Source organism: Oncorhynchus kisutch, linkage group LG18 (assembly GCF_002021735.2).
Source record: "Oncorhynchus kisutch isolate 150728-3 linkage group LG18, Okis_V2, whole genome shotgun sequence".
Classification (NCBI taxonomy): domain Eukaryota; kingdom Metazoa; phylum Chordata; class Actinopteri; order Salmoniformes; family Salmonidae; genus Oncorhynchus; species Oncorhynchus kisutch.
The window spans coordinates 20,629,855-20,644,051 of NC_034191.2; the positions used below are offsets into that span (position 1 = coordinate 20,629,855).

Sequence of the window (14,197 nt, forward strand, 5' to 3'; positions counted from 1 at the left end):
CCCGACTGTTTATCTTCTGCTCTCATCTCTTTCTTTACTTGTAGTATTTCCCGCTGGAATCCTTCAGCCCACGCTGTACGACCCCGAGTTTCCACAGTGAGTACAACTGAACATTTCGAAGTCATTCAACTAATCAACTGCTAATCAAGACATTGATTGGTTGTTTCAAGTGCGTTAGTTAATAGCCTACTACGCTGGAATAAAAGTCTGCACCCGCTGTACTGTAGTTGTCCAGGACAATCCCTATACACCATTACTTTCCCCTTACATTACCTTTCGTATTCTACCTCCAAATCATTCTCCTCTCCCTTAATGATCACAACACAATCACAGCTATACTGCAACCCTGAGCCCCCACAGCACGGTATTATTTATTCACATATTTAAACCATTAGAAGTGATCACTACCACTCCACATAAACGACCCCTGCATCCACCCATGCATACTGATGAATGGAATATGATATTAGATGTGTGTGCGTGATCGTGGTACCTTTCCCTGGAGTTATTACTGCAGTAGCCCTAACCTGCCATGAAGACTGAGGCTAGTCCAGCGCTGCTATCAGGCCCCAGGTAATGAAGCCTCACTCAGCCAGTTAGTTTATTCAGGTTTGGAGGGCAACTCTCAGCAGGGTATCGACGTCCTGTCAGAAAGTCATTTTCAGACTTGGTCATGTGAATAGCCGCAGGCCTCTGGCAGTCCCTGCATCGCATCAGTCTCCATCTGCATGGTCTGCCAGACTACACCCACCCAGGTCAAGGAGAGGTGGCCAGAACTCTCCCTCTATTCAGTTATTAACAGAGTTAGGTATGATTTCAATGGGTCAGATTATGATTCATGTAACATTCTACTGTCCCCTTCAGGACAGGGGTAAGAACTGCAGGCTGATAAAAAGTTTCAGTTTGTGTTATTATAAATACATTAAGCTGTTGTCCTCATATGCTAAGTGATTAGTAGCTCATCCCCTCTTTCCCTCATCCCTCTAGATCTCTGAACTATGGAGGAATAGGAGCCATCATTGGTCATGAGCTGACACATGGATATGATGACTGGGGTGAGAGAATGCTTCTTTGTCTTACACGTGTCCTAGAAATTTTTTAAATCCAATGGGGCATGACCAGTAGTAGCCTAACAGTAGTAAAACTGTAATGTCAGTGTAATATCAGTTCTGAATAAGGGGTTCATGTCTTTTGTCCACATTGGTCATCCTAACTCAAGCCTCTTGCCCCCCATCTAAGTGGGTCGTCACTATCAGACCATGCTGCAAGGTATGGAAGTCCCACCTCCCCTTAACCCAACCAATGAAATCGGTCAAATGACTTAAGAGAGTAAAAGGTTATAGCCAACAACTGTACCTTGCAGCATGGCTGAATAGTGACCACCATGCTAAATTATGTAATCTTTCTCTTAGGGGGCCAGTATGATCGCTATGGCAACCTGAAGCAGTGGTGGACGGAGGATTCATACAAGAAGTTTCAGAAGAAAGCAGAGTGCATCGTCAAACTCTACGACAACTTCACGGTCTACAACCAGCGGGTGGGTGCATAGCATAGCTTGTTACACTGCTTACTAGACACTCACACACACCTGTAATGGGAGTTGCAATGGTATCTTTCCCCTGTGTGTCTGTAGGTGAATGGCCGTCTGACTCTGGGGGAGAATATAGCAGATATGGGAGGCCTTAAACTGTCTTACTTTGTGAGTGAAATCATCCAATAGGCTGTGCTAGCTGTCAATCAATATTGATTACCATCTGTCAGGACTCTATTCAATCAGCATCACAGAAGATCAGCTTTACAGCGTGATTTACATTTTAAAGAAATGTTCCTGTTCTAGCGAAGACTGCATTCACGGTAAACGCTGCATGTCGGCTCAATCGGAAATGACCTTAACATTTATATAGCAGAATCCTCTTCAGTGTTACAGATTAAATAGAGCCCTCAATCACTATCTCTGTGGACTAATGACAAGCTACAGTATGTTTGTAAGCCCAGGTCTCAAATCTCATATATCTCTCTCTCCATCCATCTCTCCAATCCTCTGTTACACTCTCTCCCACTCTCCAGGCATATCAGAAGTGGATCAGAGAACATGGTCCAGAAAGACCTCTCCCTGGACTCAAATACACACATGAACAACTACTCTTCATCGCCTTCGCACAGGTACACAAACAACTACGTACAGACTGTTGTTAGTCTTGGGAATCTTTTTATTTTTAGTTGGAGTAAAGATGATATTTTTTATGGTCTTTACTGCTGTCTCCTCTCTCCTATTAGAACTGGTGTATGAAGAGACGGTCTCAGTCCATATACCTGCAGCTACTGACTGACAAGCACGCACCAGAACATTACAGGTACATACACTTCCTCACTTTCCTGATGTGCATCAGCCTATCACAGGCCATACCTAATATGACGCCACTCTCCGATTGGACCGTTCTCTCTCTATCCCCTCTACCTCTGCAGGGTGATTGGCAGTGTGTCCCAGTTTGATGAGTTTGCCCGAGTGTTCCACTGTCCAAAGGGTTCCCCCATGCACCCTGTCGACAAATGTTCTGTATGGTGACCCCTCAACAATGACCTCTGAACTTCACCACCCACCAACAACTAGAACTTACCTGTGACCTGAACTAAACTCTTCTAACCAACCTATCAGACATTATGTTCAGTTTCACTTTTACTTCCATCTCAATCCTGGGACTACCTTTTCCTATTATCACAGAATTTGCAAGCAAATAATGTCATCACCACCAGGCAAAACCATGATCACTTCACTGTCTACTCATGTAGACATCCAGTGCTTGACTTGGGCAGGAGCTCCCCAGAGCAGAGTACCGGCACCTCAAATTTTCTACTGCTTGAGCTCCTGATTCTCTTATAGAATATTAGCTCAAAGTATTGTGGAGCTCTTACACCAACATGAGTACCTGCACCTATTTGAGTACCTGTACCTATTTAAAAGTCAGCACTCATTTAAGCATATAATTTAATTATATATTTGTAGATATACATCTATTTTTTACAACAGATGTACTGTATCATGGGTTTACCTTTTTGGTTTTGAGTTGTGTGATGTCAATTCATTATAATTATTTGAATCACTTTTGACAGTAGTCAAGTGTTATTAAATCCAATTTAATGCAACAGGTTCAGAGTTGGTGTTATCAAGAACTTTGTGTAGAAGGGATTGGGAATGGGGATTGTACTGCCTGAATGACAGTGGCCAGTATGGACTGTACTCACTGGGATCAGTGTGTTGTCAATGTTTTTGTGAGTCTTTTCCATGAGGTAAATAGTGGACACCGTGCTGTCATGCTGCCCTCAAGTGGCTGAACAAAGAAGTGGTCTCCACTGTGGAGTCCTTGTTCGTCTTGACTGTTGTTTCTTGTCTGGCCTTGGCCTTGTGGACATCATTGGAATGGTGTTACTGTGAGTATGTGTGTGTTTGTACGGTTTTGAAGGTCCCTTTTCTAATGAGAATGGAATCCATAGTGACCTTTTGCTCAGGATTTGTTGCTAAGTGTGTGTCCAGAGGCCAAAGTGCCAAAGAATAGTGATGGAACATCATGGATTAGTCCGACTAAACCCTTAACCCCTCTACTCCTACCTTAGTGTACATCATGGTGAACTATGCTTCTCGATGCACCGGATACTCCAAACTCCTCACAACCCCATGTCTCACTGTCACACCCTAGAGTATAGATTCTTTATCAAGAAGACTGTGTTTCTAAGATGGAAACATGGTCCTGTTGAACAACTTCATCTATCCTATTGGACAACTTCAACTGAGAGTCATTTCGATTTGACATTATTGACTCGGAGCCCTTCCTATTGGATTATGTTAACTCCGGGGCCTTCCTTGATACAGCACATACTCTCGCTGATGAACTCTGATGAATGCCCCTGGCCTGGTCTGCATAGCCAAGAAGCTTTCAAAGGAAGGATCAATATGACTGATATTCCACGGTCATAACAAATCATCTACATGCTGTACACACAAACTGTGACTCCAGTCAAGTCAGAGAAAAAAAAGAAAACACATTTGTACAGTGATATAAAAAATATATTATAATTTTGTATAAAGAATCTAAAATTAAGAACAATCTATGTATAAGTTATAATTGTACAGTTCTTTTTCTGAAAACAGCATGTTCAAAACCAGCTTTACAGTTAAGACTGAGATAAAAAGATGACATCACACACAGTTCTCAGCATTCAGCTGCCATGTCATATATGTGGCTGCTATCTCATATATGTGGCTGCTATCTCATATATGTGGCTGCTATCTCATATATGTGGCTGTTATCTCATATATGTGGCTGTTATCTCATATATGTGGCTGTTATCTCATATATGTGGCTGTTATCTCATATATGTGGCTGCTGTCTCATATATGTGGCTGCTCGTGCTCGCTCATATTTCTTGGTGTTAAATGTTTTAAATAAATAAATGGGATCACTGTGAGGGGCTGGTTTCTCCATGTAACTTGGTCCAGTAGTTGTGTGTGTGTGTTAGTTGTGTGTATGTATGCACTATACAGAATGCACATCTTGTTGTGTGTGTAAGTGTGTTAGCGCATATGTCCCACCAGGTTTGTATCCACTTGCGATGCAAGCCAGCTTGCTCTTGGTCTCCCAGCATTGCATGGTGGATCTCCATCTCTCCCACTCCGGTGGTTCTGGAGGCCTGCTATCACACAGAGTCTGGAACATGACAAGAATAAAATAGAGAACTTATGTGTCTACGTCCGGAACCGCTCTCATCCTGTTCAGATACACATCCCCATAGCCACTGGGTAACTGTCTGTAAGACAACACCGCTCTCATCTTGTTCAGATACACATCCCCATAGCCACTGGGTAACTGTCTGTAAGACAACACCGCTCTCATCCCCTGTTCAGATACACATCCCCATAGCCGCTGGGTAACTGTCTGTAAGACAACACCACTCTCATCCCCTGTTCAGATACACATCCCCATAGCTACTGGGTAACTGTCTGTAAGACAACACCACTCTCATCCCCTGTTCAGATACACATCCCCATAGCCACTGGGTAACTGTCTGTAAGACAACACCGCTCTCATCCTGTTCAGATACACATCCCCATAGCCACTGGGTAACTGTCTGTAAGACAACACCGCTCTCATCCCCTGTTCAGATACCCAGCGGCTATGGGGATGTGTAACTGTCTGTAAGACAACACCGCTCTCATCCTGTTCAGATACACATCCCCATAGCCACTGGGTAACTGTCTGTAAGACAACACCGCTCTCATCCTGTTCAGATACACATCCCCATAGCCACTGGGTAACTGTCTGTAAGACAACACCGCTCTCATCCCCTGTTCAGATACACATCCCCATAGCCGCTGGGTAACTGTCTGTAAGACAACACCGCTCTCATCCTGTTCAGATACACATCCCCATAGCCACTGGGTAGCTGTCTGTAAGACAACACCACTCTCATCCCCTGTTCAGATACACATCCCCATAGCCACTGGGTAACTGTCTGTAAGACAACACCACGCTCATCCCCTGTTCAGATACCCAGTGGCTATGGGGATGTGTATCTGAACAGGGGATGAGAGTGGTGATGTCTTACAGACAGTTACCCAGTGGCTATGGGGATGTGTAACTGTCTATAAGACAACACCGCTCTCATCCTGTTCAGATACACATCCCCATAGCCACTGGGTAACTGTCTATAAGACAACACCGCTCTCATCCTGTTCAGATACACATCCCCATAGCCACTGGGTAACTGTCTGTAAGACAACACCACTCTCATCCCCTGTTCAGATACACATCCCCATAGCCGCTGGGTAACTGTCTGTAAGACAACACCACTCTCATCCTGTTCAGATACACATCCCCATAGCCACTGGGTAACTGTCTGTAAGACAACACCGCTCTCATCCCCTGTTCAGATACCCAGCGGCTATGGGGATGTGTAACTGTCTGTAAGACAACACCGCTCTCATCCTGTTCAGATACACATCCCCATAGCCACTGGGTAACTGTCTGTAAGACAACACCGCTCTCATCCTGTTCAGATACACATCCCCATAGCCACTGGGTAACTGTCTGTAAGACAACACCGCTCTCATCCCCTGTTCAGATACACATCCCCATAGCCGCTGGGTAACTGTCTGTAAGACAACACCGCTCTCATCCTGTTCAGATACACATCCCCATAGCCACTGGGTAGCTGTCTGTAAGACAACACCACTCTCATCCCCTGTTCAGATACACATCCCCATAGCCACTGGGTAACTGTCTGTAAGACAACACCACGCTCATCCCCTGTTCAGATACCCAGTGGCTATGGGGATGTGTATCTGAACAGAGGATGAGAGTGGTGATGTCTTACAGACAGTTACCCAGTGGCTATGGGGATGTGTAACTGTCTATAAGACAAAACCGCTCTCATCCCCTGTTCAGATACACATCCCCATAGCCGCTGGGTAACTGTCTGTAAGACAACACCACTCTCATCCTGTTCAGATACACATCCCCATAGCCACTGGGTAACTGTCTGTAAGACAACACCACTCTCTTTGACAAGACACAGAATAACCCCATTGAGACAAACACCTCAGGCAATTTTCATAAAGTGTCTGACAAAGTTATTTGGTTCACATAACTGTGCTTAACATTCCCACCAAGAGGTTTCAATAAGGTGTGTGCTTATAAAAATGCTCAGGGCAAAGTCGTGACCGTATTTCAAAAATATAAAATTGGATCGTTCCAGCCTTGATGATGTTTTTCCAGCTACAGTTCTGCACGTCTTTGTTAACTTTGGTGGAGGACTTTAAATCGCCATTACAAAGAGATTTTTGTACAGCAAATTTACTCAATACCTCCTTTTTATTCGAAATATCCTTCCCTGAAAAATGTGAATAGTCTGTGCCTGCAACAGAGAAAATTCTCAGGTCTTTAAACCCCCTCTAGAGAACCAAACATTTACCCGATAGTGCTTTTAGATCTAAGAGGCTTTCTCAGAGGGTGTGAGGACTTAAATATTTGATAAGTTAATGAATAGCTGTAATTCCTACTCCTACGGATTGGACAATTCTCTGAATTTCACAGGCAGTTAAGACATACTAGTCACTCAGTGATTTTAGCATTTCCTAGCACTCTAGAGTCTATCTTTCATTGAGTTTAATGAAGTCACTTTGGGAGAACTGTGGTAAAGAAGTACCACTGAAACGCCAAACAAAGAATGCATTAAAAGCTGAGAGGACTGCAGACTCATGGCATTAGAAGTGAGAGTTGATAAAGGGATACGAGAGGAAAGCACCTTTCTGTTCTATTTGCATGATGAACTGTGTGCACTCACTTTTTTGTTGTTGACTATTTGTGTTTGACATTTTACTTCATTGTTAGGAGCTAGTAACATAAGCATTTCACTGCATCCCCTATAACATCTGCTAAAGTGTGTACGTGACCAACAAACTTTGACTTGATATATTAGACAGTGTTGTAGATACTTCTATTTTCTGAGAGTTGCCCAGAGTGGCTCTGTTATCCAGGTGTTGCTTGAGCTGTGTCTTCTGATCTCTGAGACGGGCTTTCCGATTGGACACCACTTTCTCCAACTCCGACATCTTCTCCCGCAGCTCCCGATTTGCCCTGGAGACGTCAGCTGACCTAGATGACAAGTCCTCAAGAGCTTTTCTCAACTGAAGAGAAAGAGAGAGACACATAAATAGAAGGGAAAGACAGAAATAAAGAGTGATGAGAAAAGAGGCCAGATGATACTTCAGAGTTCTGACTGATGATGGAGTGTGAGAGAGAGTGCAGTACCTCTGAGATTTCTCTCTGTGACAACCTCTTCACAGAGTCCCTCTCTTTCCTTATCTGAAGCTTTATAGATTCCAGATGCTCTGATCATCGACCAATATCTGTTCTGGCCTCAGCCAGCTCCGTCTCTCTGATAGACATGCAGAATTTAGACATAAATGTCATATTCATGCTAAGTAACCATGTACGCTTTCACAAAATTAAACCACACTAAAATAAACCCCCACTATCCACATTAGTCCTAGTTAGTTACCTCTGTGTGATGGTGTTCTGGGATCTCTGGCTTGGTCTAGGTTGGCCTGCAGAGGGCCGTTGGCCAACACAACCTGCTCCAAACTCTGGGCTAGTTTCTTGTTGTCCAGCCTTGCCACATCCAGGTTCTTATGCAAGGGTTCCAGCTAGAGAATCAAATGTATCTTTGTAAACTAATATGACTATTAAAAGCTAAGAGCTGTTTGTGGGTATATGTGTGTTGATGACTCATTAATGGATGTAGTTACCATTTCGTTTTTCTTTGAGCTTCTCCACCTCTGCCTGTAGCCTCTGAATCTCTCTCTGACCCTGCAGTCTGACAAATACATTGGTTGTTCAAACATACACCCATATATACATGCACAACAGACAGACAGACAGACACACACCTACCCATCTCTCCTGAGTGAGGCTAGCTCCTGCTCTCGTCGCCCCACCTCCTTCTGTACAGACTCTGTGTTGTGTTGCAGACGGGAGTGGGAGGCCAAAATATTCTCCAGGGTCTGAGCCACACTGCCCCCACCCTGACGAGACACACCTAGCCAGCCCTCCAGCTCACACAGCTACAGGACAAACACAAAGAGCAGAATCAGGTGAGATAGTGCTGGGCTGGAACAAAAGCATGCATACACCCTGTAGCTCTCCAGGACCCAGGTTGGGTAACCATTTTACTAGCCCTTTGACCTTGTCCCCATGCTGCTCCTGCAGTTTGTCCAGTTGTCCCCTCAGGGTCTGGCTGTCCCTCAGAGCCTCGTCTCTGGCTGACACCGCAGTCTCTGGTTATCTGTACTTTACTCATTTATATTTTTGACTACTTTACCTTCACTCCATATATTTTCCCTGACACATTTTGAAAGATTAGCAAAAAAGGAAAATGGTCCTATTCACGCAATTATCAAGAGAACATCCCTGGTCATCCCTACTGCCTCTGATCTGGCAGACTCACTAAACACACATGCTTCATTTGTAAATTATATCCAAGTGTTGGAGTGTGCCCCTGGCTCTCCGTAAATTAAAGAAACAAGAAAATCATGGTTTGCTTAATATAAGGAATTTGAAATTATTTATACTTTTACTTTTGATACAAATGTATATTTTAGCAATTACATTTACTATTAATACTTAAGTATATTTAAACCAAATACTTTTAGACTTTTACTCAAGTAGTATTTTACTTTCACTTTTACTCAAGTAGTATCTTAACCTTTACTCAAGTATGACAATTGGGTACTTCTTCCATCACTGGTGTTATGCGTAAAGTCCTTACCTGTAGCTTCCCTTTCTCATAGGCCAGGTTGTTCTTACTGTCCGTCAGCTCCTTCAGCATCTGCTCCACCTGCTGCTGAGCAATTTGGGTAAAGAGGACACCATGAGTTGAGAGGTGAGGGGAAAGAGGAAATGAAAGAAAATAATAGAGAAAGTATGTTACATACAAACACACATTCACTATAGATGGACAGATTTAAAGTGATGTGACCCCAGTGTGTAGATACTGAATGGATCGCTCACCTGCTGGTGCTCCATGGCAGCCAGCTTTCCCATGAACCTCGTGTTCTCTTCCTCCTGCTTCTGCAAGGTGGAGCTCAGAGTGCCTGCCTCCAATTGTCAATTACACAGGATGCAAAGTGGACAGAGGACAGTTAAGAAAGCTATGGTCAGATTCAGACACGAAGTATGTTCACTGTTAGTGCTGAGGCCCTTTTCATAATGCGGAGACCCTTTTCAGAATGCGGAGACCCTTTTAATAATGCTGAGACCCTTTTCATAATGCAGAGATCATTTTAATAATGCTGAGACCCTTTTCATAATGCGGAGATCCTTTTCATAATGCTGAGGCCCTTTTCATAATGCGGAGATCCTTTTCATAATGCTGAGGCCCTTTTCATAATGCGGAGACCCTTTTCATAATGCGGAGACCCTTTTCATAATGCGGAGATCCTTTTCATAATGCTGAGGCCCTTTTCATAATGCGGAGATCCTTTTCATAATGCAGAGACCCTTTTCATAATGCGGAGACCCTTTTCATAATGCGGAGATCCTTTTCATAATGCGGAGATCCTTTTCATAATGCTGAGGCCCTTTTCATAATGCGGAGATCCTTTTCATAATGCTGAGGCCCTTTTCATAATGCGGAGATCCTTTTCATAATGCTGAGGCCCTTTTCATAATGCGGAGATCCTTTTCATAATGCTGAGGCCCTTTTCATAATGCTGAGGCCCTTTTCATAATGCTGAGACCCTTTTCATAATGCAGAGGCCCATCAGAGATCTTTGGCAGTACTGTACCTTGACTTTAGCGAGTTGCGTTTCCAGAGCACACCTCTCACCCTCTAGCTTGATGACCACAATGCACATCTGTGACCAAAAGACAGAGAGATAAGAACATACTGTAACATTTAAGGACATCCACAGACACTATAAAAAGAGACAATGCAAAGCACAGTTAGGTTTTAACAACCTTGTGCTCTTAGGCTATGTATTTTCTAAGAGACATGGCAGCTGCACCTCAGTCTTTGCACTGTCCCTGTCTGTCCTCACAACCTCCCCTGGTACGATCTAACAGCTCCCACTGAGTGACAACTGTCTGTTGGGCAACTGCGGAACTCTGCAGAAGTCCGGCGTGGTCAACCTTCAGAGTCTCCGTGTGGAGCAGAAAGAGGGGATGTGGTGGATGTGTGTGGCTAGCATTATCATTGAGATCCTATTTATTCCTCATTTATAGAGATTATTAATTCCTATGAGTATTAGCTTTATCACCCACAGCTCCATCTGCAATTTAACTTTAGCTGATAGTGTCCCTGAAGTTCTGCCTGGATACTTCCAGCAGGAGGTCTTGCTCCTGCAGCTGCTTGGCCACACGACTCCTCTCTGCCTGAGAGAGACACAGGCATAGAATAACATGTAGCCTGTACGAACGAGAGAGAGAGAGAGAGAGAGAGAGCGAGAGAGACAGGAATAGAATAACATGTGTCCTATATGAACGAACGAACAAGAGAGAGACTATATATTTTAGCAATATGAGATGGAAAGGAGTTCCATACAATAATGGCACTATACAGTATAATACTCTACGCTTTCTTGAATTTGGGGACTATGAAAAGACCCCTGGTGGTATGTCTGGTGCGGTAAGTGTGTGTCAGAGCTGTGCGTAAGTTGACTATGCAAACAATTAGGCATTTTCAACACATAGCCAAGAGAGACTGGCATGCATAGTATTTATATTAGCCCTCTGACTACAATAAGGAGCAAGACGTGTCGCTCTGTTCTGGATCCGCTGCATCTTAACTACAGTGCATCCGGAAAGTATTCAAACCCCTTGACCTTTACCACATTTTGTTACGTTACAGCCTCATTCTACAATGGATTAAATGGCTTTTTTCTCTCATCAATCTACACACAATACCCCACACAATACCCCACAAAGCAAAAACAGGTTATTAGAAATGTTAGCAAATTTATTACAAATAAAAAAACTGAAATCTCTCATTTACACAAGTATTCAGACCCTTTACTCATAGACTTGTCCCAAAGCCAGTCTTGCATTGTCTTGGCTGTGTGCTTAGGGTCGTTGTCCTGTTGGAAGGTGAACCTTCGACACCTGTCTGAGGTCCTGAGTGCTCTGGAGCAGGTTTTCATCAATGATCTCTCTGTTCTTTGCTCTGTTCATCTTTGCCCTAGATCTTGACTAGTCTCCCAGTCCCTGCTGCTGAAAAACATCCCCACAGCATGATGCTGCCACCACCATGCTTCACCGTAGGAATGATGACAGATTTCCTCCAGACATGATGCTTGGCATTCAGGCCAAAGAGTTCCATCTTTGTTTCTGAGAGTCTTTTAGGTGCCTTTTGGCAAACTCCAAGCGGGCTCTCATGTGCCTTTTACTGAGGAGTGGCTTCCGTCCAGCCACTCTACCCTAAAGGCCTGTTTGGGGGAGTGCTGCAGAGATGTTTGCCCTTCTGGAAGGTTCTCCCATTTCCACAGAGGAACTCTGGAGCTCTGTCAGTGACCATCAGGTTCTTGGTCACCTCCCTGACCAAAGCTTTTCTCCCCCCGATTGCTCAGTTTGGCCGGGCGGCCAGCTCTTGGAAGAGTCTTGGTGGTTCCTAACTTCCTCCATTTAAGAATGATGGAGGTCACTGTGTTCTTTGGGACCTTCAATGCTGCAGAAATGTTTTCGTACCCTTCCCCAAATCTGTGCCTAGACACAATCCTGTCTCGGAGCTCTATGGACAATTCCTTCGACCTCATGGCTTGGTTTTTGCACTGTCAACTGTGGGACCTTATATAGACAGGTGTGTGAGTTTACAAATCATGTCCAATCAATTGAATTTGCCACAGGTGGACTCCAAGTTGTAAAAACATCAAGGATGATCAATGGAAACAGGATGCACCTGAGCTCAATTTCGAGTCTCATAGCAAAGGGTCTGAATACTTATCTAAATAAGGTATGTTTTTAATTTTTTATAAACATGTAAAAATGTCTAAAACCTGTTTTCACTTTGTCATTATGTGGTATTATGTGTAGATTGCTGAGAATAAGGCTGTAATGTAACAACATGTGGAAAAAGGGAAGGGGTCTGAATACTTTCCGAATGCACCGTAGGTCTTTCTTGGCAGCACTTGACCACATAGCTGGGCAATAATCAATATAAGACCAAACTAGCGCCTGCAGGACTTGCTTTGCTGAGTGTGGTGTCAAAAAAGCATAACATCTCTTTATTACAGACATACCTGTCCCTATCTTTATAACTATTGAATCTATTCGTTTTAACCATGACAGTTGTACAACAGCCACACCATTCATTACCAGATTCAGCTGAGGTCTATAGCTTGGGAAAGATTTGTACCAAATACAATGCTCTTAGTTTTAAAGATGTTCATGACCAGTTTATTACTGGCCACCCATTCCAAAATGGACTGCAACTCCTTGTTAAGGGTTTCAGGGACTTCATTAACTGTGGATGCTGACACGTATATGGTTGAATCATCAGCATACATAGACAGACCGGCTTTGTTAAATTCCAGTAGCATGTCATTGGTAAAAATATAAAAAAGTAGAGGGCCTAGAGAACTGCCCTGCGGTACACAACACCCTACAGGTTTGACATTAGAGAATCTTCCATTAAAGAAAACCCTTTGAGTTATTTTAGATTGCCATATCATGAGCTGATATTCAGAGCTGAGGTTGAAAAGCCATTAAACATAAGTTCTCTCAACAACAGGTTATGGTTAATAACATCAATGCACTGAAATCTAACAGTACAACTCCCACAATCTTATCAATTTCTTTCAACCAATAATCAGTGTCAATACAGTACATGTTGAGTGCCCCTTTATGCATGCTGAAAGGCTGTTGTCAATTTGTTAAAACCTCTTAAGGATCCACACTTTTTTTCAATTTTCACCTAAAATGACATACCCAAATCTAACTGCCTGTAGCTCAGGACCTGATACCATTTGAAAGGAAACACTTTGAAGTTTGTGGAAATGTGAATTAAATGTAGGAGAATATAACACATTAGATCTGGTAAAAGACAATACAAAGAAAAAAAAAAACGTTTTTTTGTACCATCATCTTTGAAATGCAAGAGAAAGGCCATAATGTCTTATTCCAGCCCAGGCGCAATTTAGATGTTGGCCACTAGATGGCAGCGGTGTATGTGCAAAGTTTGACTGATCCAATGAACCATTGCCTATCTGTTCAAAATGTTGTATCAAGACTGCCCAAATGTGCCTAATTGATTTATTAATACATTTTCAAGTTCTTCTTCTTGTGCACTCTCCTCAAACAATAGCATGGTATTAGTTCACTGTAATAACTAGTGTAAATTGGACAGTGCAGTTAGATTAACAACAATTTATGCTTTCTGCCAATATCCGATATATCTTAGTCTTGGGAAATGTTTGTGTTACTTACAACCTCATGCTAATCACATTAGCCTACGTTAGCTTAACCATCCCGTGGGGGGGAACACCAATACTGTAGAGGTTTAAGAGAGAATTAGCATTGTATTTGCTAACATAATTTTTTCCAAAAGTTGCTCAGAGCTGGTCGCAAGCTTATAGGTCTGCTGTTAGAACCAGTAAAGGCTGCTTTCCCACCTTTGGGTAGCGAAATTACTTTGGCTTCCCCCCAGGCCTGAG

The 14,197-nt window shown here is 43.2% G+C and overlaps 1 protein-coding gene across 1 annotated transcript in view; it reads left to right on the forward strand.

Moving 5' to 3' along the window:
• Nucleotides 1–8,260, forward strand: part of LOC109909579 (endothelin-converting enzyme-like 1) — a 35,361-nt gene extending 27,101 nt beyond the window's left edge. Inside the window, 7 exon segments of the mRNA XM_031796939.1 lie at nucleotides 45–96; nucleotides 988–1,055; nucleotides 1,413–1,537; nucleotides 1,634–1,699; nucleotides 2,068–2,163; nucleotides 2,278–2,354; nucleotides 2,467–8,260. Coding sequence (XP_031652799.1) covers nucleotides 45–96; nucleotides 988–1,055; nucleotides 1,413–1,537; nucleotides 1,634–1,699; nucleotides 2,068–2,163; nucleotides 2,278–2,354; nucleotides 2,467–2,566 — 584 coding nt within the window. The 3' untranslated portion in view covers nucleotides 2,567–8,260.
• Nucleotides 8,261–14,197: the final 5,937 nt, after the last annotated feature.